The sequence below is a fragment of the Lynx rufus genome, unplaced genomic scaffold (genome assembly GCF_022079265.1).
Source record: "Lynx rufus isolate CCGP_SWC_20201006 ecotype Redwood Valley unplaced genomic scaffold, mLynRuf1.p SCAF_16, whole genome shotgun sequence".
NCBI lineage: Eukaryota > Metazoa > Chordata > Mammalia > Carnivora > Felidae > Lynx > Lynx rufus.
The window spans coordinates 16,536,022-16,563,012 of NW_025814830.1; the positions used below are offsets into that span (position 1 = coordinate 16,536,022).

A 26,991-nucleotide genomic window follows, 5' to 3' on the forward strand; every position below is an offset into this window, starting at 1 on the left:
ACGCAGCCTTCTCTTTAGAAATCTAAACTATAACCCTGAGGTTCAAGTAAAACAAGTAAGCAGCTATGAAACCAAATTCCATGAAAAAATAAACTCCTTCCACGTTAGCAAGTCCAGTCAAGACCTCGCCACATCCCTCCAGTGACTAGACTCCATTTAGCATATATTTAATACACTTCAATAAGCTGGTTCCTTGGTTTCTGACCTTCAAAAAAAGGAAAAACACTCATCTTGTGTATTTTAAAAGAGCTTTATTTAGTATATAATCTCCGTACAACTCAGTACAACAAATTATAAAGGCTCTTTGTAAGATTTTACCCTTAGGATGTTAAATACAGAAAATCAATTGCCACAACACAGCAAGCCACTCTCATCTTAAAAGCTTTTTTCCATCAGCAGATCAGCACTCTCTTCTAGGCCAAAAGGTTGTCATATACAAAGCCTTTGGGAGAATACTAACCAACATACGTGATCTGAGAACATTTTAATAATATCTTCCTAACAATCCCAAGGTTTGAATGAAATTTAAAAAAATGGAATATTTCTATGTTAACTCAGGGAGGTTTTGGCCAAAGATGAGCTAAAACTGGTACATCTTAAACTAAGTTCATACGGAATCAGAATAAACATTTTTAGTTAATCATGAAGTAAAGATGCAGACTGGATGAAATATTACGCATGTCTTTGCCATCTGGCGGCACCTGCCCCAAACACGCACACACACGCACACACGCACATCTGGTTGACCTCACAAAGTTCAAGAAAATCATCTTTAAGTGGACAATAAACACCTAATTATGCTTCTGGCTAATATATCTGAAATTAATCCCTATTTTTTAAGTCTGTAATAAAAGTGACTGTAACCTTTCAACTATAGTAGAATCTCTGTTAGCCACTGTGATCAGGATCAGTCATTTAATGAAATAAGTAGATTTATGCAGGGAATCATCATTTTAAATGTGTAATTGTCCACTCATTTACTAACCTTCTGCTGGGAAGCCAAGGCCTTTCCTTTGCAATAGGGGTTCAATGACTGCAGTTCTATTCTTGAATAAATCACACCAATAATATGATTTGGGTACATTTTAACACCTTCTGATCAGTCTAGATATTTTTAAAGGTGGAATAAGTACTTAAATCGATAAAGCAATCTAAGCTTAGAAATGTCCCTGAATTTTACGTTTTCCCAATATTTTATAATTTTTCCAACCACGCCTAATGTATTTAAAAGCAATTTTGACTAGCAACTCAACCTTTATCAAATCTTACCAAAGCATTCAAGTTAAATTTCACAGAAATAACCCTTTCTTTTCCACACCCGTATCTCCTAGGTTTGTGTTGAACTGTGTACTCACAGTAGGAAGTAGAACTTGCAGAGAAGCTGCGTACGGGCACAGAGCTCACGGGACGGAGCACATGCCGTGGGCAGACACTGGGCAGCAGCCTGGGCAGTCAGCTTACAGGAGGGATGGAGTCCGTCGGGGAGTCCGGTGAGTCACGTTAAGTAGAGGATGATTAAGAGCACTTATTGTACGTAGACGTTCTTCCGAATGCTAACTCCGAAGCAAGATCAAGTGGTTATTCTACCCATGAAAACCAGCCACAGTATGAGGCTATTACCAAATATTAACAGAGCCACTGAGATCTGCATGGCGGGGAGCGAGGACGGCCCCAGGTGACGTGCTTTGGCCTGGTAGAGAGCCAGGAGTCAGTCACTTTTCCTCTTTCCTCCCGTGGACTCCAACGAGAAGGTCATAAAAGAGACAACTGATGAGCATTAAGAAGATTTAACATGATTTGTTGGCAGATTTGGTCATCAGGACATAAAAATGTCAACTCTACAAGGTCACAGTGTCTTGGAAAGAGCATATGTATGGATTCTGTCTTGCAAGACCTTTTCTTTTTTTTTTGGCACTTTATTTTTTTCACAGAAGACTGAGCGCTATGTTTTGGCAACAATGGCACGTAGACTGTGAGAAAAAGATTACTGTGTGCCATCACGGCGGTGAGGAGAAGCATAAAAATTGAAGTACATGTTTCTTATACTGAAACTGCACATACCCAAATGCTTAGATGAATGCATATAGAAACATTTAAAATAAAACTGAAACATATCTGGAAGGTAACAGAGGACTTTAAAAACAAAACTACATAGTCTAACATGTACCTTACATGTGCTTCGTTTCAATTAAGAGTAAGGCACTCGCTGAAGGATGTACTGACCCATGCTGTCAGCCACACCGGGCATGCATCATTACTGGCTTAATTAAAGTTTTAGTACTGATTAAAGTGTTTTATTATTGTATTATCCTAAACTGCAGTGGTCTCCAACCTTATTAAGGGATACAGGAAAGACATAATTCAGGAGTTTCAGCTGCATAATTTAGTAACCCAGCCAGTGTCATTTTTTTTTTATTTAAATAAGTTTTGATTAAAAAAGCTGAGTATCCTTGAGTCCAACATGACAGTGTAAAATTTCTTTTTGAATACTGTTTAATAATAGTAACTGAATAGAACATCATTTAAACATGCGATAGATCTATCTTGATGCCGAGGGTAATTTACTTCAATACAACTGCAAGGAGAAACCTTTAAATCATTTCCAACTGGCAAGTACAGGGGAGAAAGTTAATTTCATTAGCCATCTTGATTTAATTAAACACGCAATATGCTTTTATCAGCAACTTTTACATGTCCCCATCATTAGAAATTAATTATAAAAGCAATTATCAAAAAATTTTTGAACAGGTATACATAATCTCTTTGTTGTTTACAAATAAGCATGACTTAGAGGCACTTGGTTACCTTTGAGTAAGAAAAAGAATCACACTACCTGGGCCCTCACAGCAAGATTGGAGACCACAAATCAAATTTGGTATGAAAATGCTCTCTGCCAAAAATATTGTATTAGTGAATTAGTTAAGATATAACCTTTTAAAAATATTCAGACTTTGCAAGGTTCTAGGCTGTAAAAAATACAAAGGCTAAAAACAAAAAGTTTACAAAATTTTGCAAACCCAGTAAATTTAAATGAGTAAGAAATGAAGAAAAATTTTCTTACTTGCAGGATAGGTTAAGTAGTATCAATAGGTTTTAAAATAACACTAAACAGTAACAAATTCTGCTTGGCTACGTAACATTTTTGCTCCTTTAAGGACTTACAATAAGGAATTTGCCACACTTTTCTGTATCCGGCATTAAAACATGCACCCACATGCGCAGACAGACACAGACAGACACACACAGACAGGATGCATACGCTGAAGTGCGAAACATTACATTTCAGACACGGCACAACACAAGGTTTTAGGTATATATACAAAGACTTAACGTGATTTAAAAAAAAATATTAAAAGCATGACAGTCGGAAAACATTATAAAAGTTTTTAGGTGAAACAGGGCGATCAAGGGCTTTTAAAAAACCACCAGGTGTTCTTTGCTAGGGAAACAACATTAAAGAATTGCGTTATGCATCCCCTTGATTCAATTCAACCGTAGCTGTCTGAAGTCAATCAGCTCAGCCAAATCCTGAAGAGCCTCTTGATTTCCAACAAGAGGGGTGTCTGTCCAGGCTCCCGTGGAACACTTCCTGTTCTCCCCCACCAGCAAAATTTCCAGACCACTCTTAGAAAGTGGAGAATGTTTAGGCTACAGAACATTAATGAAACAAGATAAAAAAGACTGAAGCTTGTGTGAGATACTTCCCAGGACGGTAACGCTTGTGTAAACATCCCTACAACTTACTTATATCACAGCTTTGTGGTACAGGCTACCTAACGACAGATGAAATGTTACCTGTTGAGTTTCATTAGGATGGAGTTTCACGTATCAAAAATAGAGACTGGCCAAAGAGCTCGGCTACTTGTTGTTTCTAGAGAGCTTGTAAACATGGAACGTTTTGTTCTGGAACACTCTGGTGAAGTATGCCGTGTAGGGCGGCAGGTTTCTCTTTATCTCTTCGCAGAAGCGAGGGTGGCCTGCGAGTTTCAAATCAGGATCGTTCTCTCCTGGGCCATCCATCATCTAAAGCCAAAACAAAACCGAATACAATTTGGGAAAAAAATAATTACATTTACAAGAGAAGAAGGAACAGGTGACGGGCTCCTCTGAGACTGGTACGTTAGGTGAGCGTAAATCGTCCAATTTCAATGTCAGTGGCTGCTTAAAGACGATCTGGCCCACCTCTTTCCCCTGCGGAGGTGTAAACCACAGCTGGAGAGGGGAGTTCTGCCACTCGATCATCCCCTCTAATGGCAAAGCCAGAAGCAGAACTTGGGTCCCCTTGTTCTTAGGAATGTAACACGCTGTGGCTCTCACAAGAATAAAATACTGAGAAGAATGACTATGACCAGAGGAAATCCTCCAACTCAGTAGGTGGCCTCGTTAGAAAAAGTTACACACAAATTAAGATTTAAATGCGCGTCTTTGGTCTTTACCTCCTGTGAATTCAAGATGGTTAGGGACAGTTACTTTCCTCCAGCAAAAATCTGAAGCTCATGTTTGTCCCCGCCACCCCCCGCCAAGCTTTACCGAGGCATAGCTGACAGACAAAACTGTATATATTTATGACGATCTGATACACATGGACATGGTCAAATGATCACCACCATCAAGTTAATTAAAACATCCATGTTCTGGGGCGCCTGGGTGGCTTGGTCGGTTAAGCGTCCGACTTCAGCTCAGGTCATGATCTCACGGGCCGTGAGTTCGAGCCCCGCGTTGGGCTCTGTGCTGACAGCTCAGAGCCTGGAGCCTGTTTCAGATTCTGTGTCTCCCTCTCTCTCTGCCCCTCCCCTGTTCATACTCTCTCTCTGTCTCAAAAATAAATAAACGTTTAAAAAAAAATTAAAAAAAAAAATCCATGTTCCTTAAAGGAACAAACCTGCAGTTACAAGGTGAATGAGTTCTGAGGCCCGACTGTACAGCATGGGGAGAATAGTCAATAATACCACAGACTTGAGATTTGCTGAGAGGAGACTTAAGTGTCCTTAATCTCAAAATCTGCACAGTCAAGTTTTTCTCCCCCTACTTGTTTCTTAAATATCTATCAGCTTTTATACCAAATAATTACAGCACCTCTACAGGGTGAAAAGCTTCTGCTTGTGCTAATCTGAGGCCTGGCATAGGTCCGAGAACATTTTTCTCAGAAGGCTGGAGGGAGCAATAGCTTGTTCTTCTGCTCTGGAAGACTTGGCCGCAGAAAGCCATCTTGGTGGCATGGTGCCAGTAGGCAAAGGGGACGCTGGTGGGAGTGGTGCCTGGAAGGGGAGATGGGGGCCCTGCTGTCACGGTCATACTCACGTGCCAGCCAAAACAATGCTCTGGGGCAGTGGTGTTAAGAGGCTGAGGTTCTGCTTTTAACGGCAAAACCTTTAAAAATGAGTTTTATACATAGCCTCATGATACAAATCAGCTAAAGACAGAGTTGTTCTATTTAATGTGAAGTTGGGGTCTGAACCCCCCATCTGTCCCCTTGCCCGGCCCGCACAGCTGTCACTGATGTGCCAGAGCCGGGAATTGTGTGGGATGCTGTGAAGATGGTGAACTGATTCCCGACATCATTCTCTAACGTACAGAGAGTGAGACTGGACCCCCCCCCACCACTCCAGGAGCCCCGCATGGGGCGAGGGGACACGCTTACGTGCCCATTGGCGATGTCCAGCAGGTCCCGCAGCCGGCAGCCCCGCTGGTGTCTTCGCTCGTAGCAGATGCTGTCTTCCAGGATGACATAGTCAGCGCCGAAGGACCTCAAGAGGGTGTGCACGTCCTCTGGAGACCTCTTTGCGTAGATCTGATAAACCTGCAAAACGAGATGAAAGTGGAATAGCGAAAAATACCACTCAACTGCCAGGAAGTTAGCGGACGAGTATCTAATAAGGTAACGTCCCACAGGGGTTATGGCTAAGATCCGACACCCAGCTCCCTGACCCCTTCCCGTGCAGGCCAATCACTCATCTGCAGTCCTGGGGTGTGTGGGGGAAATTTCCAAAAGAATGCAAGTCACAATCACTCAGTTTTGGGAAGAAGAGAGTGAGTCGTGCTGAATACATTGGGCTTTAGACACCAATTTAGATACGGATTTAGAATGTATTGTTGGGAGCTATGTATCCGTAGATGCCCGTTCTAAGGATGCTTCCCTGAGGTAAATAAACAGTGGAGTAAAGAAGACACAATCTCTACGTTTAAAAAGGGGTTCTTTGCACGAAAAGGTCCATCAGGCATGACGGTACAGCTTGGGGGCATCTCTACTTGTAAGGATCCTCAGCTTCTGACAATGGCGGTTGGAGAAAAGCACCGCCATAGGGTCCTCGGTGCTAGGCTGCCCCCGGCTTGACCAGGAGACCCCGTGCTTCGCTCTCACGCTTCCTGGAGCACGAACAACCTGCAGCACCAGTGGCAGTTCAGTGGGAGGCGCCTCCTCCCTGTTCATCACCAGCGTCACATACCTTAAGTGACTGCAGTGTGTGTGTGTGTGTGTGTGTGTGTGTGTGTATGTATGTGCACGTGGGCGGGGGGATGGAAAGGGGTGCCGACTCCTTCCCTGCACACTGATGTCTAATGATGCCTTTCTGACCAAAGAGACTGGGCCCTGAGGGCCAGCGTGCCTGTATTCATAGGTGAAATGCCAGGAGGTGGTCTCCTTCTGTGACTTGAAGCCAGAGGCCATCCTCGCTGTAGTTTAGCAGCGGCCTCACACCAAAGCCATTCCCAGGATTTGAAGGTCATGACTGAAGAAGGGCACCAGGACCTTAAGGATGTGTTTGGTTAGAGCACAAAACTCAGTCCCTAGACAAGGGCTGGATATCGGAGAGGGTGGTGCGAGGAGGAGCCCCCGTGTGCCTGACGTGTCCCTTCTGCACCTTCTGCCAAGTCTGAGCCGCACCAGCCACCTCCCGCCTGGACTCCGGTTCTGTGGAGCCGGTGCCCTCCCTGCTTCCTCCAGCTAACCTGGGGTGATCTCAGGTACTTGCACCAACTGAAAAATCCCCATTTTAGTAGGAATCTAGGTTCAGATGATTCTCATAAAAAACAGGGGACTTAGTAAAAAATCATTTGCTTTTAGGCTAGTTAAATCTCCTGCCAAAACAAGACTTTTCAGCAACTTTTCAGCCGCTAAGATTATGAAGTGACTGACATAAAACATTAAAAAGTTTGAGCCCACTGCTGGAGAGGACTGGGGGAAAGGGGTACCTCTCTGCACTGCTGACTGGAATGTATGTGGTATAATCTGTACAGAGGGCAATTTAGGACTATCTGTCTAGCTCAATTACAAATGCCCGTACTTTCTGTCCCACAAGTTCATCTCTAAGAATCTGATGTACAGACAAACACTTGTATTTGTGCACAGTGATGCGCATACAAGTTTACCATTTGGAACATTGTTTACATCATTACAAAAGACAGGGAAACAACCTAAATGGTTAAATAAAATATGCTATGTCTGCATAACAAAATTTTTGTAGATTCAAAAATACAATGCTGTCAATAACAGATATGGGGGGGGTGCCTGGTGGCTCAGTCAGTTGAGCATCCAACTCTCAGTTTCGGCTCAGGTTATGATCTCGTGGTCGTGAGATCAAGCTCTGTGCTGGGTTCTGCACTTAAGATTCTATCTCTCCCTCTGCCCCTCTCTCCCACTCACGCTCACTCTCTAAAATATAAAATTAAAAAAAAAGGAAGTGACTAGTTAAAAAAAATAACTGATATGGAACGAGCTGCGAAGTATATGAAATGCCAAAGAAACCAAGATTTAGTATGTTCTTTTGTAAAAGAGGGGGAAAGAATGTGAATACAGTGTGTGTACATTTGTATATGCACAAAATGCCTGTGGAAAGATACACAACGAAGCATTTGTCTCCTGTGAGGGGAGACAGTAGCTGGGAGAGGGTGAGATGTAGACTTTTCACTAAGTTCCCCTTTATTTTGAAATTTGAACTGTGTAGCTATATTACCAACTAATACACACACACACACACACACACACACACAATGGTCCATAAAATAAGTTACTAGCGTGTCTCTACTCCTTTTCTTTCCCTAATTCAAAAGCTCTGAGGGTTTTGTTCTTAAATGCTCTTTTCTGTACATCTCAAGCCGTTTCTCTTGTTATTTTAATCCAGAGGAATATATACGTTGCCTTTAATGGATGTGGGGGGCAGGGCAGACTCAGGAGACAAAGGCCTGTGGCCTTCAGGTCCGACTGCCCCTGATAACATACACACGACAGCAAGCCACTGCTGGCCCACCAGAAGCCATGAGCCCTCACCGCTTTGGTCCGCTCTCTCAGGCTGTTGTCTTCGTAGTGCGGGTGGTTGGTTAAGGTCCTTCCTGTGCACAGCTTAACTCCAGCCAGCAACTGCATGCTCCCGGCAAACACGGCCTTTCTTGGGGTGTTGGAGCTAGAAGATTCAGAGTCTGAATTAACTCCACTGCTAAGATTTCCTCAAAGACAACAAGAAAACAACATCATGTTCCCAGAATCACCCAGCTGCGTCAGGAAGGGCTGAGACTTTGGGAAAAACACAGGAGGCTGCTTGACATTTGCCTTCAAACTGTTTCATGAAACTTCTCCTGTCTGTTTTTGACAATGGTTGGGAAACTTCTAATTTACTGTTTTGATGGGTTTACCCTTATAATGAATGGGCTTAGGATGTGGGCATCTCCTGGCTCTAAGCCTTCTGGGCTAAATCCCATAATCCTCTCCCTCTCTTGCTCCAGAGGGTCAGATTCTGACAAAAAAGAACTTACAAGACTGTCATCCTGTTCTGTATTAAACTTAACTAAAGAGCTGCCTAGAGTAAAACAAATTATAAAGCCAGAAACTGCAGCTAATCACGAGTCAATTCCAACGGTTTTCATTTGAAACAAGAAAAAAGATCACAGATATTATGATAAATAGCTTTCCAGAAAAAAAAAAAAGAAACCAGAATCAGTAGAAACAAAAGAACACAGAAGATTTTGAAAAGGCAAATAATTTATTACTCAGTATGGGGACGTACACTGTTTTTGATGTGGAAACACAAGCATTTCCCATACTCCTCTCCTTGGCCCTGATTATGAAAGTCTGAAAAATCTGGAGGAATACGGGCACTCTCGTATCATTAAGTGGTGGCTAAGTGCCACCAAGCTGCGATTCCCTGCCTCCCTGTGGGGTGTGACGGACACTGACAGAGGATCAAGGAAAGAGTCCCTGATTCCAGTGAACTCATTTTTCCTTCTCCCCCTGAAAGAAAAGAATCTTAGTGGTTGATTTTAATTCCCTTCCATTTTTTGGAGTGCCTTGCAAATCAACAAGGTGTCAGTTCCCCGGGACGACCCCGAGCGCCTTTGTGCAGACTGCTCAGCACGCTGCTTCCTGCGGGGGCCACTGGGGGCCCCGCGAGCCCTGCCTGTGCTAAGAAAAGAGCAGCCTGGGCTTGCCAGGGGGAGGTAAAGGACGCAGATAATTTCGAGAAGAAGTCTCACTGAATATTAAAACTCGAAATACTCTAGAGAAAGAGCAGGCTGTTCTCCTTGCGTTTTGGGAGATCAGGGCAGAAACTTACCCTGGTGCTAAGTTTCTAAGAGAAGCCGCCATCATATTCCTGCATCACATGCAGATGTTCTATTTCCTTCAGTGCAATGCTAAGACCAGAGTGTGAACGCCATCTGACAAAGGCCTTACGGTACATCCTACAGTTCAAGTTGTAACGCTCACAACTTACTTGAAGAACTCAGATTTTCTACCAATGACCCTCTCACTTGGATTTCAATGGGCTTTCTCAAGTGACAAGACATGGACAGAAGGACGATGGGCAACAGGAACGACGTGTGACCTGTGTCCTACCTTATGGACGCCAGAGGCTAGAGTGTGGACTAGCACAGAACCAGGTTTTCTGTGAGCCTGACTGCTGGGTGGGTGGTCATCGTTCCAACAAGCAGACCCAAGAGTGCAAGAACAAACGAATGTTTGCCCCGTCCCCTTGAGCTGGCAATTTACAGGGAACTCTTGACTTCTGTCCCATGTGGTGGGTGGGACAGGTGGGTTTCAATGACAACTTGTGAAGGTGTAGCATTCCTTAGCAGGAGATTCTACAAATATTTAGTTTAATTCAACTGACACTTACTAAGCTCTTAGTCTGGGCCGCCTACCCTGAGCCACCCTCATCACCGGGCGCCAGACTTGCAAAAGAGTCTCTAATGGAAACACACCACAAGAGACTCCTAACAATGGGGAACAAACCGAGGGGTGCTCGAGAACAAACCGAGGGAGGTGGCTGGGGGACGGGCTAGATGGGTGATGGACATCAAGGAGGGCACTTGTGGTGAGCACTGGGTGTTGTGAGTGATGAATCACTGAATTCTACTCCTGAAACCAATAGCAATACTGAAACCAATACCGATACGGATTTAAATGAAAATTTAAAAAGAAAAAGGGCATCTGGATGGCTCAGTGGGTTATATGTCCAACTCTTGGTTTCGGCTCAGGCCACGCTCTCAGTTTGGGAGTTCAAGCCCCACATCAGGCTCTGTGCTAACAGCACAAAGCCTGCTTGGGATTCTCTCTCTCTCTTTCTCTCCCTCAAAATAAATAAATAAACTTGAAAAAAAAAGAAAAAGAAAAAAATGGAAAGCTTAAAAAAAAAAAGAATTGTAAAGAATAAGTATGGACAAATATTAATTAAAGAAAAGTATCATCGTTTTCCCAAGCCAGTCTTCTTTTCTTTTGTATACTCTTAACTGGCTTAAACCATTCCACCGCAATAAATAATATAATCATGTCCCATATTAAATAATGCCCAAAAGTGGCTGTCTCTGGGGCCTCTGAACTGAAGATATGAAGTCTGGTCTCCACGTCTGGCAGAGGCGAGGGCTGGCTGTGGGTGAGCTGTCCTGGTTTACACGGTCTTACTGCCTAAAGAGTGCCCAACTGGTCTTTGTACACAGATGACAAATCCGGCAGCTGAGCTGATAACATCCATCCAGATCTCAAGACTGTCTTAACATCCCCGTTTCAAATTAGAACAGGAGCCAGCGTCAGGGAGACGCACAGAGCTGTTTCTAGTATATATTTTATAACTGTGGCAGACACAGATGACTGATCTAGGACTGATCTCTTATCTATTCATGGCTAATGACCCAGGTTTCATCTCCCTTCCTAGACTATAATCATACTACTTGGATGAATTACATAGTTCTCAAAGGTTTAAAATGTCCAAAGTCCTGAACTGCTTGCTGGGAAGCTACAAAGCTATTCTTTATTCAGTCAAAATCTATTGCTGAGGGCCTACTGTGTGCTGGGCTGGCAAACGTGGTATGATGGTAACCTGGCTTCGAGAAGCCTTCTAGCTAATAAGCTAATAGAGCCAGACTCAGCTCCCACTATAGGCAGACACTTCCATATAAACCAGTCATTAGTCTAGCACATATTTACTAGTGCTTTCTGTGGGCCTTGAGCGATCCTGGGAACGAAACACATCAGACTTGGCTCACCCTGGCAAATCCCGCCTCTCCCCACTGGGTGCTCAGGGAGCACTGGAGCGCCCCGCCCCCACAGCGGTGCAGCCACGTGCCGCAGGACTGCTCAGAGGCACGGAGAGAAAAATGAACTAAACCACATTCTTCTGTGATGTGTGTTTTTTTTTAAACGTTTATTTATTTTTGAGACAGAGAGAGAGCATGAACGGGGGAGGGTCAGAGAGAGAGAGGGAGACACAGAATCGGAAACAGGCTCCAGGCTCTGAGATGTCAGCACAGAGCCTGACGCAGGGCTTGAACTCACGAACCACGAGATCGTGACCTGAGCCGAAGTTGGATGCTTAACTGACTGAGCCACCCAGGCGCCCCTTCTGTGATGTGTTTTAATGTTTGGCCTCATTAGCAAAGAGTCAGAAAGTTGAAAAGTAAAGGTATCTGTCTCAGCCGCTGGCACAACAATCCTGTGGCCTGTTAGCAGTCTTTCCTTGGTTTTACTTTATTTTTTTTAAACTTTAAAAATTTGTTTATTATTGAGAAACAGAGAGAGACAGAGCATGAACATGGGAGGGGCAAAGAGAAGGGGAGACAGAATCTGAAGCAAGCTCTAAGCTCTGAGCCATCAGCACAGACCCTGACGCGGGGCTCAAACTCACAAACTGCAAGATCACTACCTGAGCTGAAGTTGGACGCTCAACCGACTGAGCCACCCAGGCACCCCCTTGGTTTTACTTTAAAGCAGCAAATACAAGTACCCCAACGCCTATAAAATAAACTAGAAGTAATACTTCCTTGAAAACCAGGGACTTCTGAGCATAGCAGAGACGATGTTTATTCGCTTTCTTCTAGTGACTTGGTTTCATAAGCTAGCCCCATTGCAAACCTGGGACATTTCACATTTTAAAGATTCAAGTTTACCCATAAAGCCAATGCAAAGCAAAACAAACAAGCAAAGTGGAACAAAAGGAAAAGCAATCACACGTTTTCTGAACTTTAAAAACCTAGCTAGCTTCACCGTGGTTTATATTTTCTGTGGTGAACTCAGCAGGCAAAGGGAAAAGGCATTTTTTTGTCCTTAACTTAAAATATGCAGTATGACAGGTGTAATGCTGGGTATTCTGCCTTCACAGATACTTCTGCTGACACAGTCTGTGGTCTGTGTCTAAAACAGCTAATGTGCTTTTAACCATTGAATGACACTTCTCTATTATAGAAAAACAAAGCAATTTTTACCAATGTTTGAACAAATGATGTATAAAATGAAAGGATAATTTGTTTTTATAGCCCTCTGCCAAGCTCTATAGCGGGCTGCCCAACCTGCAAACAATTTATTCTGCAAGAAATGTCACTAAATAATGACAAGGACTCACAGGTCAAACGGATTTACATTACATAATTTAAATGTCATTCCAGGAAGACCTGATGGCATTTTGAACAAATAATCTCATTTACTTTTGAAGCTCTAAGCTTCAACAAGTTAATTACTGTTGAACTAATGGGTAAACTGAGCATTATAATATAATGTGCGAACATTTGCTTTATCTACCCCTCAAAAATTTATAGAATTATGCAAATACCACAAAATGATTCATTAAATATAAAAGAGGCTTATAGGCATTTAAGGTCTCAACTTAACCTTCATCATACTTAAGATACACAGTAATTCTTTCTGCTTTGATAAAATGCTAAGGAAGTGTGGTCCATTTTCTCAGTCCCATTGAGAATATATTGCACATGCAGGCTTCATCACTGAAAAGGGACTACCGTTAGTGAAAAATCTTCTAAAGCCCCGTGGTTAAAATGTCACATCTCAGAATATTCAAATCTGCGGGAGTGTCTTCATTGCACAACGTCAAAGAAGAATTTCAGGAACAAGAATGAAACACTTACGGGTCACAAAGGAACGAGGTCTGAAGCACCACTGCCGTGGCGTTTGGCCTCGTGGAAGTAAAAGTGCTTCCTAGTCACACACACGGCACAGCAAGTACCACCTGGGTCTTGCTGAAAGAGCTGCCAGAGACTAAAATCAATCAATCAATCAATCAATCAATCGTGTTTTTAATCTCTGCGTTTGGGAGACCCTCAATCTGCTGGGAAGCGAGCATGCGGCAGTGAGCGCCGTGCGGAGGGCAGGCGGCCAGGGGAGCACACAGGCCGGCCCGAGGAAGGATCGGGGTATAAGCGGCCTCCTGGTTCTCCCAGGGAAGATTCTGGGGCTGACTTCAACACAATGTCCTCGCTGATTAACGAGGGATCGACTCTCAAAGTTCTACTGGTTTTCTACTTACAGTGAAATCTCGAAGGAACTAAAGATAGGACATTTCTATTACTAATATAAAAAAGTTTTCAGTTGAAACCTGGTAAGGCTCTTAAAACCTTAAACTGGAGTCAACAGTAAGAATATGGAAAAAAGGCATGAAGACAGCAGTGCTGAGAAGAGACTCAACTCTAGCGGAGAGGTGGTGAGAGTGGGCGGCCACGTGATGTCCTATGTGTCGTTGGTGCTCAATAAGTATCTGTTAAATCCTATCAGTAAGTACAAGTTCAGATATAACTTTACGCATTAAAGTGTTAAACAGTCTCTCAGAAACCGAATCCCTTCAGAACGGCCCCTCTCCTATTAATATGTGGTGTCCTAAAGCCATGCCCTTTATCTTCCCCGGAGGCTGTCTGGTTGGCCAATAAAGGGTCATAACCGAGCCCTCCAGAAGAGGAGGAAATAACTAACTCCTGCTGAGGTGATGGAATCCTTCGATTCATCCTCCAAGCCCGAGAAGCCCAAGTGAATACTCGGCCAGCCCTGATCTCCAAACGGAGGCCCAGTGTCCCGGAGCACAACGGTGATGCATAAGGCAGGCGTGCGGTTTGCCCCAGCATCAACTATACAGAACAGAGACCGGGACGTGCTGGGTAGGCTTCTTCTGAACACTTCACAGAGGAGGGGCCCTGTGCCATCACGGAGGGTCACTTGAGGTGTCCCCGAGAGTTCCTGTAGGTCACGGCTTCTCATCCCGATTCGTCCCGCAGCCGTCCTGTGACGGAAGCTACATCCCGCCCCGTACACGCTGCCATGACCTCCCTGACGAAAGACAGACATGGCGCCACTGTGCCGGCTGTCCGAGAACAGCAGCAGACGACGTGGGAAGAAGGGGGCCGAGTCCCCGCCAGAGCTCTGCCGGCTGCCCTCAGACAACTTCAGACCGACTCCCAGGTACAGTCCATGCCATCCTTCGGCCACAGCCTGCTTCCAGCACAGCTCAGACCTGCTAGTATCCCGGGCACAGGTGACTCATCAGAGTAGTAAAATGGAAGCGGAAGGTCATATGTTACGTTTCAGAAACAGAAGAAATCAAGGCGAGTTCAAAGAATATGAAGTGTGTTTTCCCTTGTGTTTGGAACCGAAGGCTACAGACCAGGGCTGATTTCAATGGTGATTTAAACAAATACATTTTGCGTCTAACTAGACCCAATTTTGGCATATATTCATCATCACTTAAGCTTATTTCACAAACATGCCCAGCAGCTATTTTTACAAAAACAATAATTAAGATTTGAAGAATTTTAAGGGAAAACGAGCAAGATTAGATCATAATGGGGCCAATATTTTGGAACAACACAAAGCTTTCCAGTTGCTGAGGATTTTTTTAAAAAGTAGAAAGAACGTGCTTCCATACAGGGAGAGGACCATGTTAGTAAGAGGATGATAAAGTAAGGAACAAAGATCGCTTTCGCAAAGGAGAGAAGTAACAGACTAACAGACTGTCTTCTTTGCGCTCGGAATATAGCCTCTCATCTGCCATCTCTCAGAACCAGAAATGTCACTGTAAGTAATCTTGCCTGAGGACAAGCACGGAGACACAGGCACTGTAGTAAGCGCAGTAGCCTGACACTGCCACGGACCGCCTGGCCTCCGCCAGGACACGTTCTTACCGAGGCTCCATTCATTCCCCAGGGACCGGGGAGCGGAGGCGGGCTGCTCACAGGAATGACCGAGGCAGGCCCGCCAGCTTCAGGGCTCTACCAGGAGGGGGCGCCCTGCGCTCTTCCGATCAATAGTGTGACTTTGAAACCAGAACACCACCAGCCTCACCTTCACAGGTACGTGCCATAAATTTCCGGGTGACTATAGTTAATGCAAAAGTAATTAGCTTTTCTTTACACGAATAACCCTCTTTTCCCATACACAATAAATACGGAAGGAATTATTTACTCTATAATCGTCTGCCGTGATTTAAAGTTAAATAAATAAATAAAGACAAAGCACTGCTTACTAATCTCAGCACTGGAAGTACATGAAAAATTATACTCACTGCATCTAGTCAAAGCCAGTCCGACATTGGGACCAAAGCCACATATATATTTTAGACATAAATCTCTATAAAATCCATGTATTGCACTCAAGAGACCGAAGCTATCAAACGTTTACCATCTCTTAATACACAAGCGGTGCTAAACTGTACTGGTTAGTAAACATTAGTCATGAGCAAGTGCCAATATGGCTACTAAAACCCTAAGTGATGGAGACGATACCGCCGATGCCTTCAGAATATGTCACACAAGATTTGCGACGTCTATTTACATGTGAATAATCACACTGCTGCTTTTTGGTTACAAAGTAGGGAAATGCAGTACTACAGGGCACAGGAATGCTGCTCTGGGTAACAAAGTTTATTTCCGGTGGGAGGCAGGTTCCATTAACAAAGCTTTCGAACACATGACTTTCACGCTGACACTGAGTGCTGGGGCAAAGCAACAGAACGCAGGCAACAGTAGGCACCAAGAGAATGCTAAACGGGACGATGTTCAAGAGAGAAAGAGTCTGGATTTTTAGTTTTCTTTAGGCCTGGGCTCGGGCAGTGTGCTTCGTTGAAATCAAATGTGCACGCAGCTAGTAGGACTCCGTCGTTTACGGTATAACTTTTCAATGACTAACAAGGAAAGAATACTTTCATGTGTCAGCAGTAACAGAAAATCTGAATGGTACCAAAATGGAAGACACGCTAAAGGTAAAATTGGCCTAGACTACGAAGCTTCCTTTCCACTGCTGCCAGTGGCCTGGGGAGCATCCTCCAGCTCTGACTTCCTCTCCTTACAGGTATTTTCCCTTCTTCCGGAGTTTGTGGTTGGAGAGAATATTTCTTGAATGGGGAGAAATTATTTCCAAATATAGAGCTTTAAAGAAAAACTCGGAAATGAATGTATCTTCACAGTTAGATTTCAGAAAAAAAGAAAACACCAAATGAGGTCTATGGTGACTCTTAAAAGGCACTTTAAATTTTAAAGGTTAAAAAAAAATCCTCTTACTTAATCCAGTTCATCAGCTCCACTGTATCTGGATCATAGAATTCTCTCAACTCGGAGAGTTCATCCATCATTCCTGGCCAGAACTGAAATTAAAAACAAAACAAAACAAAAACAAAATCCACCCCCACACCCACAACTGTCACTAAGATTAAAACGAAAGGGGACAAACGGCATATAGCCTGTGAACTAAATAAACACGCAACCGCAGCATCTGAACGACTTCACCGCGGCAGTGGACCCTCCTAGCAGAAGCCAACCAAAGTCCGAAAAAGGTTCCCCGAGTTATTCTGAGCCAAAGCTAATCAGGGCTAGAGGGGTTGTCAACTTTTTACAATGAGCTTTTATTTTACTCTAATAAAAAACCTGTTGTATGTGGTGTTAGTATCTAGTGAAACATTCATTTGGATAGGACAGGAAATGGCAACCGCGAGAAGGTTCCCAGTATGTTAGAAAAATAGATCTTCCATCATGCAATCTACCCTTCGATGCGGAATGTGCCCTTACAAGACAGCGCCACATCAGAGCTGCAGAAACGCTCTGGGACAGAATCTCCTCTCATCCCCACGGTTACCCAGGGAGGAAGTGGACGCAAGAGGGCACCATCCCTACTGCTGTTCACGGTTCATTTTGTTGGTGTGGAGACGCTGGCTGGAGAGGTAGCCTGACTTGACCAGCTCACGGACTGGCAGAGCTATGGCCTGAAACCTGACTCCAAATCCAAATCCAGGATAGCCTGGCATATTTTAATATAATTACAGGTACAATGGGAGAGAAGAATATTTGAAAGTAGGACTCTCCAGGAAATCAGGAACATTTTATGCCACTGGTGCCTCCTACTCAACTCAAGGTAGTGAAGGGGAAGCAGAGTGCGAACATCACACTCTGAGCTTACTGCTTTTCTACCACAATTCCCTATTTAATCCAACAATTAATTAAATGTTCACTGCTGTATCGAATGATAATCGGCTAAGAAGCCTCGATAATCTACATACGTCCTAAGGTCAAAAGCAGAACTCCCATGTTGGAAGAAGGCCAATGGCAAAGTGCCCGTGCTTCGTTAATTTTGAAAATACAGGAATTTTATTTAGGAACCGCTAACTAGAACCCGAGTGAAACCTGACTACTTGGAGGCTGTGTTTTCAGCCCTGTCACTTTCTTATCATCTCATCTTTGGCCATTTTTACTGCTCATTCTCATCTAGTGTTGTGGGTGGGTGAACCCGGAAAACTGTTGGTGAGGGAAAACCAAGACAGCACTACTGTCTGAAAGTTTTAGAAGAGATGTAATCATAGTGATTCAATGATACCTTTGTAATATTTCAATTATCCCTATTAATTTGGATAATCAATAGAATACCAACTTTTTAATGATAGGTCCAAATTATGTGGGTATAAAACATATTTTAAAATCTATCAATTCAATGGATAGTAGATATTTTTCTAGCTTGAAAGTTGCTGTTGTTAATTCTGAAAATGTTAAAATCTAGTAACACTGTCTTGTGGCAGACTTCTTAAACAGTGTGAAAGTGTCGAATTAACTAAACGCTGTTTCTAAATGACTAGCAATACTGTGAGAATGCAGCGATGCAAATAAATTAATCAACGTGAGCGTAATAACTCCTGATTTTAGGGTGAAGTGCATGCTTTTCCCTTTTAAATAGGATTGTCCTAAAGAGACATATAGCAAAATTGCTACTATGGACAAGAAAATCTGAAATCCTCATTACAATTGTTCTGTGAAACTCAAATGAGGCTTTGAAGTAGAGGAGTTCATTTTACTTATCAGTAAATCTGTTCAGTAGCTGGAAAACAGATTCAGTTTCGGGGTAATTCTTAATATACATAACACCTTTATTTTCTTTGTGATTTTAAATGTGGAGAGGTTGGAATATCGCAACGGTTTTGTACCGTGGAAGCTGGACGCATGAAGATTTCTCCTGAAGTCCGATACTGAGAAGGGCTACGCTGATTCTAGGCAAGTCTTTGGAAGGATTCTTCCAAGTTACTAACTCTCTCACTCAAAGAATATCAACATAGACTTCCTGGAAATGATGGCTTTTTTGGTGCTCTCACTGGTTTTTCTATAGTAATGGTTTTCACAAGAGGTGGGGAGAGGGATTTTGCCCCACCCCCAGAGGGATGTTTTGCAATGTCTGGAGGTTTTTGATTGTCCCAACAGGAGAGAAGTGCTATTGGCATCTAGGGGGTCGAAATTAGGGATGTTGCTAAACATCCTACAACACACAGGACAGCCCCCTATGACAAGGAATTACCTAGCCAAAATGTCAATAGTGCAGGGAAGCCCTGTTCTGTGCGTAAGTGCCACCTGGAGGGCCGGGGAAACACATTTCTGGACTCCGCTCCAGAGGTTCTGATTCGGTAGGTCTGGTCTGGAGTGGGACCCAAACATCTGTATTTCTAACAAGTTCCCAGGTGATGCTGATGTTGCTTGTCTGGGGACCACACTTTGAGACCCAATGCCATATAGCGTAGTTTATTTCTTCTAGAATGCCCTTCCTCAGTTTTGCCAAGAACAAGAGACTGAAGTCCTCAAATAGCTGTAAAAAATGAACACAATTCCAAATACACAGCTGAGACATGGAAGAACTCAGCCTACACACAGAGAGGCTGTGGAAAAAAGACTGCTACCGTGTGCATACATCTTTAGCGTGAGACCAGAAACGTGGTGAGCTCTGTCTTCTCGGGGAGGAGGGGGTTTATCACCCAGAACCAACGTGCAGAGGGGAAGTTACCTCATTCCTTATTAAACGTAAATTCTACTTAATCTTCCGTTTTTGCTTTCCAGATGTTTTAAAGAAGTTTCATTTATTTACATCAGAGCAAGAAAATTCCCAGGGGCAGGGTGGTAGAAATAACCTATTTCTAGGTTTTCTAGTATCTGAGTTAGCACAGTGCTCTGCCTATGACAATAAATGTCTTGATGGATAGGAACATGATAGAGCATGATTTTTTGAAATATTTACAGCAGAATCATCCAAGAGTGTGATTGTCACATATTATTTTTAGCCTAAAACCTCTGGCTTTGAGTAAAATCTTACATGAAAGGATAAGCCAAACCCAAAGCTGAGCTGCAATCGCTAATCCTCCCCGTGGCTGAGCCCCCTCCTCCCTTGAGACTCCCTCCCAAATGAGGGGCGATACACAGTAGACGATGAGATCTACTGTTCGTTCTGACATAAAACCAAATTTGAAGGAAAAAATCTAAACTTAAGAATATGTGTAAGATTGTTTAAAAAGAGAGGGTAAAAGCTCAGTTGGATGGCGTAGTCTGGGCTCCCTGCCCGGGTACTGATTCAAGCCTCTAAATCTCAAAGATGTGTCAAGAGTCACCAAATCGTCCGTCTGACTGGCGACTCCCTGTCTCTTACGAAGGATTCTCAGAACTGAAGCACAGTTAAAGCTATTTCAGAAGTTAGTCAACTGAGAATATGAGGAATTTCCTTATTTCCTATTGAAACTGAAGGACAGATAACGAGGCTAGCCTGGGACTGTACTTACTTACATATGTCCAGCCTCTTACAAAGTGATTTTAAGCATCTAATAAAATATGTAGGTTAAAGTAAGATGCATTTTAGGATCTCTTACTCTCTCTAAAGCAGGTAACAGGGAATTATTTTTCTACTTAATTTACCTCAACATAGGTCTGAAAACATCTTTCGGAATTTGCATCAGCGGAATAGTAAGTCAAAACCAAAGTTAATCAGAAAAATTAACCTGTAGTCGTTTTTGCTACAATGTTTTTACTTGTTAAATACTATTTGGGAAATAGATGGGTTTTCCTATCAATGCCAGGTGGCTTCATAAGAAGCCAAGGAGAGGTCTGTAACCTCCACAAACCATTCTATTTGCCAGTAACATACAGAGTACAGAGTCAAAGCAATTATTCTGCTAAACTGATTAATGGCAACAATGAGGAAAATCAGTCTTACCTTATAGCACAGATACAGCAGTATTAATATCGGTACTGAATATCGCATTATACATATCTATATAAGAAAGACATTATTTAGATCACAGGTATTTTGAACACTTTGGCCTTACAGTTTTGTTTTGTAAACATAGGACCCATTCTTTTTAAAGCAACAAAAATGTGATTTCACGGAGCATGAGTCTCCAATATGCCAGACAACTGGGTCAACGTAAGGGTCCCAATCACTCATGAGATACTTGTAGCTTCTACTCCATTGCCACCTTGTGAGTTCACACGGGAGAACAATTCAAAACTGCAGCTATAGGCTATTAACCATAACCATATGCTTATTCATATTTGTGTTTTCCTATCCCCCGTTATTAATATTTGTTTTAAGGATAATTTATTATAATAATAGTGATAACTGGATAATGGAGTTCTTGAGGATTTGTAATTTTTCCTTGTGTGCTTTACAGTATTTCCAAGTTCAGTATAGTAAGCAAATCTAGCCAATGGTTTGGGAAAAAATAAATAATTTAAAAACTAAAATTAAGAATAAAATTAGTTTAGAAATAACTCCTTAGAAAATCCTAAGGTCTATGGCCACGCCAGCCTGAATGCGCCCGATCTCGTCTGATCTTGGAAGCTAAGCAGGGTTGGGCCTGGTTAGTACTTAGACGGGAGAAAACCATAAGGTGCCAGTTATCTATTTTCGGCCTCAAATTTTAGTATCTGTTTCATTGGACCGATGTAGGGGCAACTACTGAAAACAACAATAATTGGTAGGAAAGAAATCCTGAAAGTCATCAAACTAAAAGGGATAATAGCACTGACCCTCTTTGGGTTATAAAGATGGATCAACTTCAGGAGTAACTCCCATATTTCAGGGCTGCATAAGCCAAACGATGCAAACACACACATGTGTGACGTCCAGAGGTACTTCATTCTGTAGGAAAAGAAACAGGCAAAGGTCAGCAAGTGCCAGCCAGCCGTGGAGAGACCCGCGGTGTGAGACAGTTGCACCGTCTGGGACAGGAAAATCTAACTGAGGCTGTGCAGGAACCGTCTGCCAAAGGATCAGTTACGAGTTTCACTGCCTTTTGAGAACCATCATATAGGTAAGAATAGACGAATCTGGGTAATTAGGAAAAAAGTGGTTATTAATAATATTTTGTACTGGAAAAGGTAGCAAACAAGAAAAATTTTATGGCAACCATAATTATCAATGAAGATGCCCGTCAGTTTCCAAGTTACATTGCTAAAATATGTCAGGTAAAGAATGGTCACATAAAAACATTAATCAAGCAAACAGATAAGACAAAATACCTCATCGTACTCAATGCCAAGAATCCAAACAGAATGGTATGTATTAAGTTGTAGGCAGTTTCTGGTTTCAGGATGATCGTGCACTTTCCCATTTGACCCATGGATTGTTGATTTGTGGAATCACTGAATAAAACAGCACACATACAAAATTGAAACTGGATACATAACTGTAAGTTAGGTAAATCTTTTTAAAAGATTTACGCCTTCATATATATACAAATGTATTTAGAAGCTCATCTCTTCATATATTTAGAAATGTATTATTGCTCTAAGACAAAATGAGTCAGCATTAATCAATTTTGAATTTGTGAAGCTAAAAGTGTTAAAATGCATCACTAACTAAAATTTAACAAATTTCATTGTAAGTAAAAATTTAGAGTACTTCAACCCTTTATAAGAAAATAGGAAAAATAGTCTTCTGGAGTCAAAAAGATAAAGATACCTTTAAAGATATTTCATGAGTTGCTAGTATTTTGTAAGTTTTCATAAATAAGAAAAAATAAAAATGTGTCCATAAACTTGGAATTCAGTTCCTTTATGAACAAATGATCACATTTTAACCTATCAATACCTCATTACAGATGTCTGACGTGATTTTTTTAAATCAAATATGGCCATGTTAAAGTAATTACACCCATAATATTAACAATAATTCCTTATCACGTAACACCCACTTTGTATTCTATTTCCCATGTGCTGCCATTGCTTTTTTCAGGTGGTTTCTTTGAATTAGGACCCTAAGCTTTCACACTGCATTTCATCAATGTCTCTTTAAGTTATCTCTCAGTCAAAACAAGGATCCTCTGCTTTGAGGCTGTTTATTGGCTGAAAGAAATGTCATTTGTCCTGTAACTACTTCCACCTTCTGGATTTGGCTGATTTTCTCCTTGTGGTGGTGTTTAATACGTTTCTCTATGCCCACCCTGCTTATAAACTTATAATTAGATCTAGAGGTTAATTATTAGAGTCAGGTTCATTTATTTTGGCAAGAATACTCCATGGGGGACCTGCTGTACTCTAAACTGGGTCACACCGGGGAGGCACATACTGTCATCTCTGGTGGTCCCCACTTTAGAGATGCTGAGATGGACGAGTGGGTTCGGATGTCGTCCAGTGTGTTGTCAAGGGCATAAGGAAACAACAGGAAGTGCCATCAGTTTCAGATAAAAGCAATGCCTTGTAAAGGCCCCACTTAGCCTTCATAAAATCCAACACACCTGGATACATAGGAGGCTTCCATGTAACTAGAAAACTATTCTTCCCTAGAAATCCTGTCAACCACCCTAGATACATATGAAAATTAAACTGGTATTCTAAGGTAATTTTCACCACTGGTAGTAATCTTTACTTAGGTGTCATATATTACAACCCAAACCCTGGCTTCTATGTTGCTACTAAAAGGTTGCTCCAGACAAGAACATATGTTCTCATTTTCCCCTGATACCTGAGAGAATTCTGCAACACCTCTCCCCATCTCCCTGGCCAAGCTGGAAAGCTCATATTAATCCCATGAATATAGAGCCCATGAGTTAATTCCTTTTCAGTCGTAGCCTTTACACCAACACAGATGTGTTGCGTGAACAGAATAGTATCATCCTTCCTAGTATTAAGATGGTAGAAATATTTTAAATACTTGGCATTGATAAAATATCCTTCAAATTACTTAGAAGTTCATCTTAAGATACCATTATTCTTAAATTACTTTAATTAATGTAGTACTTTTCCTCTAATAAGGTTCTAATACCCCTACGTGGTAGATGAGGATGTTCTAAAACCTCACCCACAATCATACACCAAGTCAGCCTGCAGAGACGGCTCCTAGATTCACACTGAGCATGGCAGACATTTTCACAAAATACTGCAGGCCAACTCAACTTCCTGCTTTGCATGCAGTCTAGAGTCCTGCCGACACTTGGCGTGTCTGGAATAATATTAAATTACACTGTCTAGAATAATTTCCATCTATTTTCACAGGGCTGGATTTTATCTTGGGCTAGAGATCAGGCTAAGAACACTTCTGAAAGATACTAAAATAGTTTATAGTCAATGAAGTATTTTCATGGTTCAATGTTGCTTCACTCTCTTAATAATCATAAAACATCTCAACTGATCTGGACTCATTTTAATGCCCTTCTCCAGCACAGCTCTCCGGTGGCTGCGAATCACAGCCCACCAGCACCTTAATTGGCAAGATAACTATGGAGAAAAAGGGCTTCCTTCTGAGCTTCATTAAGTTTTCACAAATGACAGCAGCTTCAATTTCTTACACTTAATTTTCTTTCAATTTAACATGGACAGTAAATGCAGAAGCCCTCCATCAGCCTTGTAGGTAGGTATTCCACACGTTTTTAAAAAGTCTTTATACTCCCTGGCTCTTTCTCTTAGCAGATTAGTAGACATGTTAAATTTTTAGAAACAGCCAATTATTGCTGAAGACTTTGGTGGACTCCAACTTTACAAGCCTTTAACAACATGCAACAAAACAACAGTTAACTCTTGATACTTCATGAGAAATAAAAAAGGCAGCTAGACAAAGAAAGGCAGAAAAACAACAGGAAAACTAACAATGAGAACCAAAGAGAGACTATGAGTCACTAATAGTAATACGAGCTAATGACATATAAAATGTACAGAATGTTCCAGGCGTGAGGCACCATTCTAAGCACTGTATGTCATTTTAACTTATTTACTTCCCACAAACCCTGAAGAGTAAGTCCTCTGAGTATCCTGTGTCTATAGAAAGGGGCATACGGGAAGGGCTCAAAGGGGACAGCCTGTTCGGTGTTGCCTGCTTTTTGCTATCTCTTAGCTGGTCCATCGTTAATGACTGAGTGGAGTCCAATCTAAACTGGCTACGTCCCCCCTTTCAGCTGCACAATACCGCATCTGTGTCTGATAGATTGATTTTCAACCGAGCACTTTTTCGGCAACAGAGAGCAAGTTCGTTAAAGCACAGCATAGGCTTCCGAAACACGCCATACCTGAGATTATGGAAGGCGACTGCTAACGCTGCCATCACTGTGATGGACAGAACAAATATGTAAGCGTAAAAAAGTAGAGTATCTGAGAGCCTTCCAAATGTATTAAAAGGTAAGAGGCCAAATGCTTCTTCACACAGATACAGATTTGCATCAAAATCTCTAGGGAACAAATGAAAAGGCAAAATATTAAATTCAAAACAAGATAAGTAAACCACACATTTTTCCTCAAAATGAGCCTGGAATTAATAGTTCAAGGCACTATGAAGTTTGAAAGTCCCTGCTGATTTAATATAAAAAAGCAAACATAAATTTTAAATTCAGCCATACCTTGTTGCTCCAAACCCAAATTTTGCCTTCAGAAATTTAAATATGTGTTCGTCTGACTTCAGATTAAGAATTTTCTATCAGGGAGGGAGAAAACGAAAATTACTATTAGCGCCTTATGCATGATTTCCTGATAATTTCCCAATGAATACATACATCTGGTGTCCAGTTTCACAGGACTGCGTGCGTGTGTGTGTGTGTGTGTGTGTGTGTGTGTGTTTATAGCAAATGTTCTCAATAGTTGTCAGAAATGAGGAATTCTAACACAGTGACTTTTACACTCCTTCATTCCGCCCCCCCTTTTTATAAGCAGAATCACTTTTTTCAACCTTATAAAGAAGTTCAACACGTAAAATAGATAAAAGATGAGCTTCTTTGGTCTCAGGGAGGAGATGGCTGAAGCCAGGTGAGTACAATTTTTTTTTTTTATCAGAAAACCAATAATTTGATGATCTGAGACCTCAAACAGGTATAGAGCCCACAGGGCCTCTCTGGCTTTGGGGTCTCTGTCTGGAGACACAATTGATAGAAGACTCATTCACGCAATGACAACTGAAGGCTCAGTGGTGGCCCCCAGAGTGAACAAATGCCAGCGCATATCATTAGTGGTTAGGATTTTAATTCACATCATTTTATTTTTAACATACGCTTTACAAAAATCCATATAACATAAATCGGTCAAGAAATTCTATCAAAAGGAAAATGAAGATAGAAAAGAAAGTAAGATGAATCCAGAAGTGAGGTTAGTACATAAAATACATTTGCTAGAGATGAGCTGCAAATCTGGGCTTACACATTCTACTAGCAAATGCAGAGGGAGATAAAAGCACAGGTCATAAGATTAAAACAAACTAGTTGCTCAAAACAGATCCTAACACTCCTAAGACTGAGACTCAAGAGAAATTTTCCCCATGGGTACGGTAAAAACAGCAGGAGTCTCAAAGACGAATTTTTTCTAATTCCTCTCATTGTATGTAGCTGGCAAGACATCAAGTATGACTCAATAGATGGTATTCTTTGGGAAGTCAAGAATCAATGGTCCAGGCATGCAGCGCTCTACTGGCTTCACTCAGGCACGGATGACTAAATGTCTAGAGTGGGGGAATGGGTGAACCGAATATCTTTCAGCCAATCTTTCGGAAACGCTGACTGCTCAGCTCAAGTAAGCTTTTGATAAGTACTGAACTGTGTGGGGTTTAAGAACTAGCGACAAGGACCTGGAGTGGAAGTGTTTAATGTGGCCGGATGAGTGAGAGTCTCTGAGAGTCAACAGACAGGAAGAGGGACTGCCAACGTACATGCCGATGTCTCCTGCCCTGAAACCAGCCTGCCAGGAGGGGCAAAATCGTTTCAATAAATCACTGTGGTTCCAACAGTCAAGCTAGTTTCTCTCTCTTCTTTTCTTTTGTTTTAAGTAATCTTCTATACCTACCGTGGGGCTCGAACTGACGACCCCGAGACCAAGAGTTGCACGCTTCACCAGCTGAGACAGCCAGGCGCCCTGCCTGTTCATCTATCAACTTAACCCAGTGAAAATCATGTCATCTTTTTCTTTGTACCGTAGTGCAAGAAAACGCTCTCTAAAAAGTAGAATTTTTTAAAATTAGAGAGACACTCGTTTAATGCCTTTAAAGTTGAGCTTTTAAAAAGTGTAGTAACTCAAAAAGTGAGT

The 26,991-nt window shown here is 42.2% G+C and overlaps 1 protein-coding gene across 6 annotated transcripts in view; it reads right to left on the reverse strand.

The window, feature by feature from the left end:
- Positions 1 to 234: 234 nt before the first annotated feature.
- DPY19L3 (dpy-19 like C-mannosyltransferase 3) overlaps positions 235 to 26,991 on the reverse strand; it is a 77,521-nt gene continuing 50,764 nt past the window's right edge. For all 6 annotated transcript variants that reach the window (XM_047078325.1, XM_047078323.1, XM_047078326.1 and 3 more), the window contains 9 exons: positions 25,323 to 25,396; positions 24,996 to 25,154; positions 22,015 to 22,137; positions 21,523 to 21,634; positions 20,708 to 20,764; positions 16,759 to 16,841; positions 8,267 to 8,399; positions 5,642 to 5,800; positions 235 to 4,023 (listed from right to left, as the gene is read on the reverse strand). In XM_047078325.1, the coding sequence (XP_046934281.1) occupies positions 3,859 to 4,023; positions 5,642 to 5,800; positions 8,267 to 8,399; positions 16,759 to 16,841; positions 20,708 to 20,764; positions 21,523 to 21,634; positions 22,015 to 22,137; positions 24,996 to 25,154; positions 25,323 to 25,396 (1,065 nt within the window). In that variant the 3' untranslated portion in view covers positions 235 to 3,858. The remainder of the gene's footprint in view (positions 4,024 to 5,641; positions 5,801 to 8,266; positions 8,400 to 16,758; positions 16,842 to 20,707; positions 20,765 to 21,522; positions 21,635 to 22,014; positions 22,138 to 24,995; positions 25,155 to 25,322; positions 25,397 to 26,991) is intronic.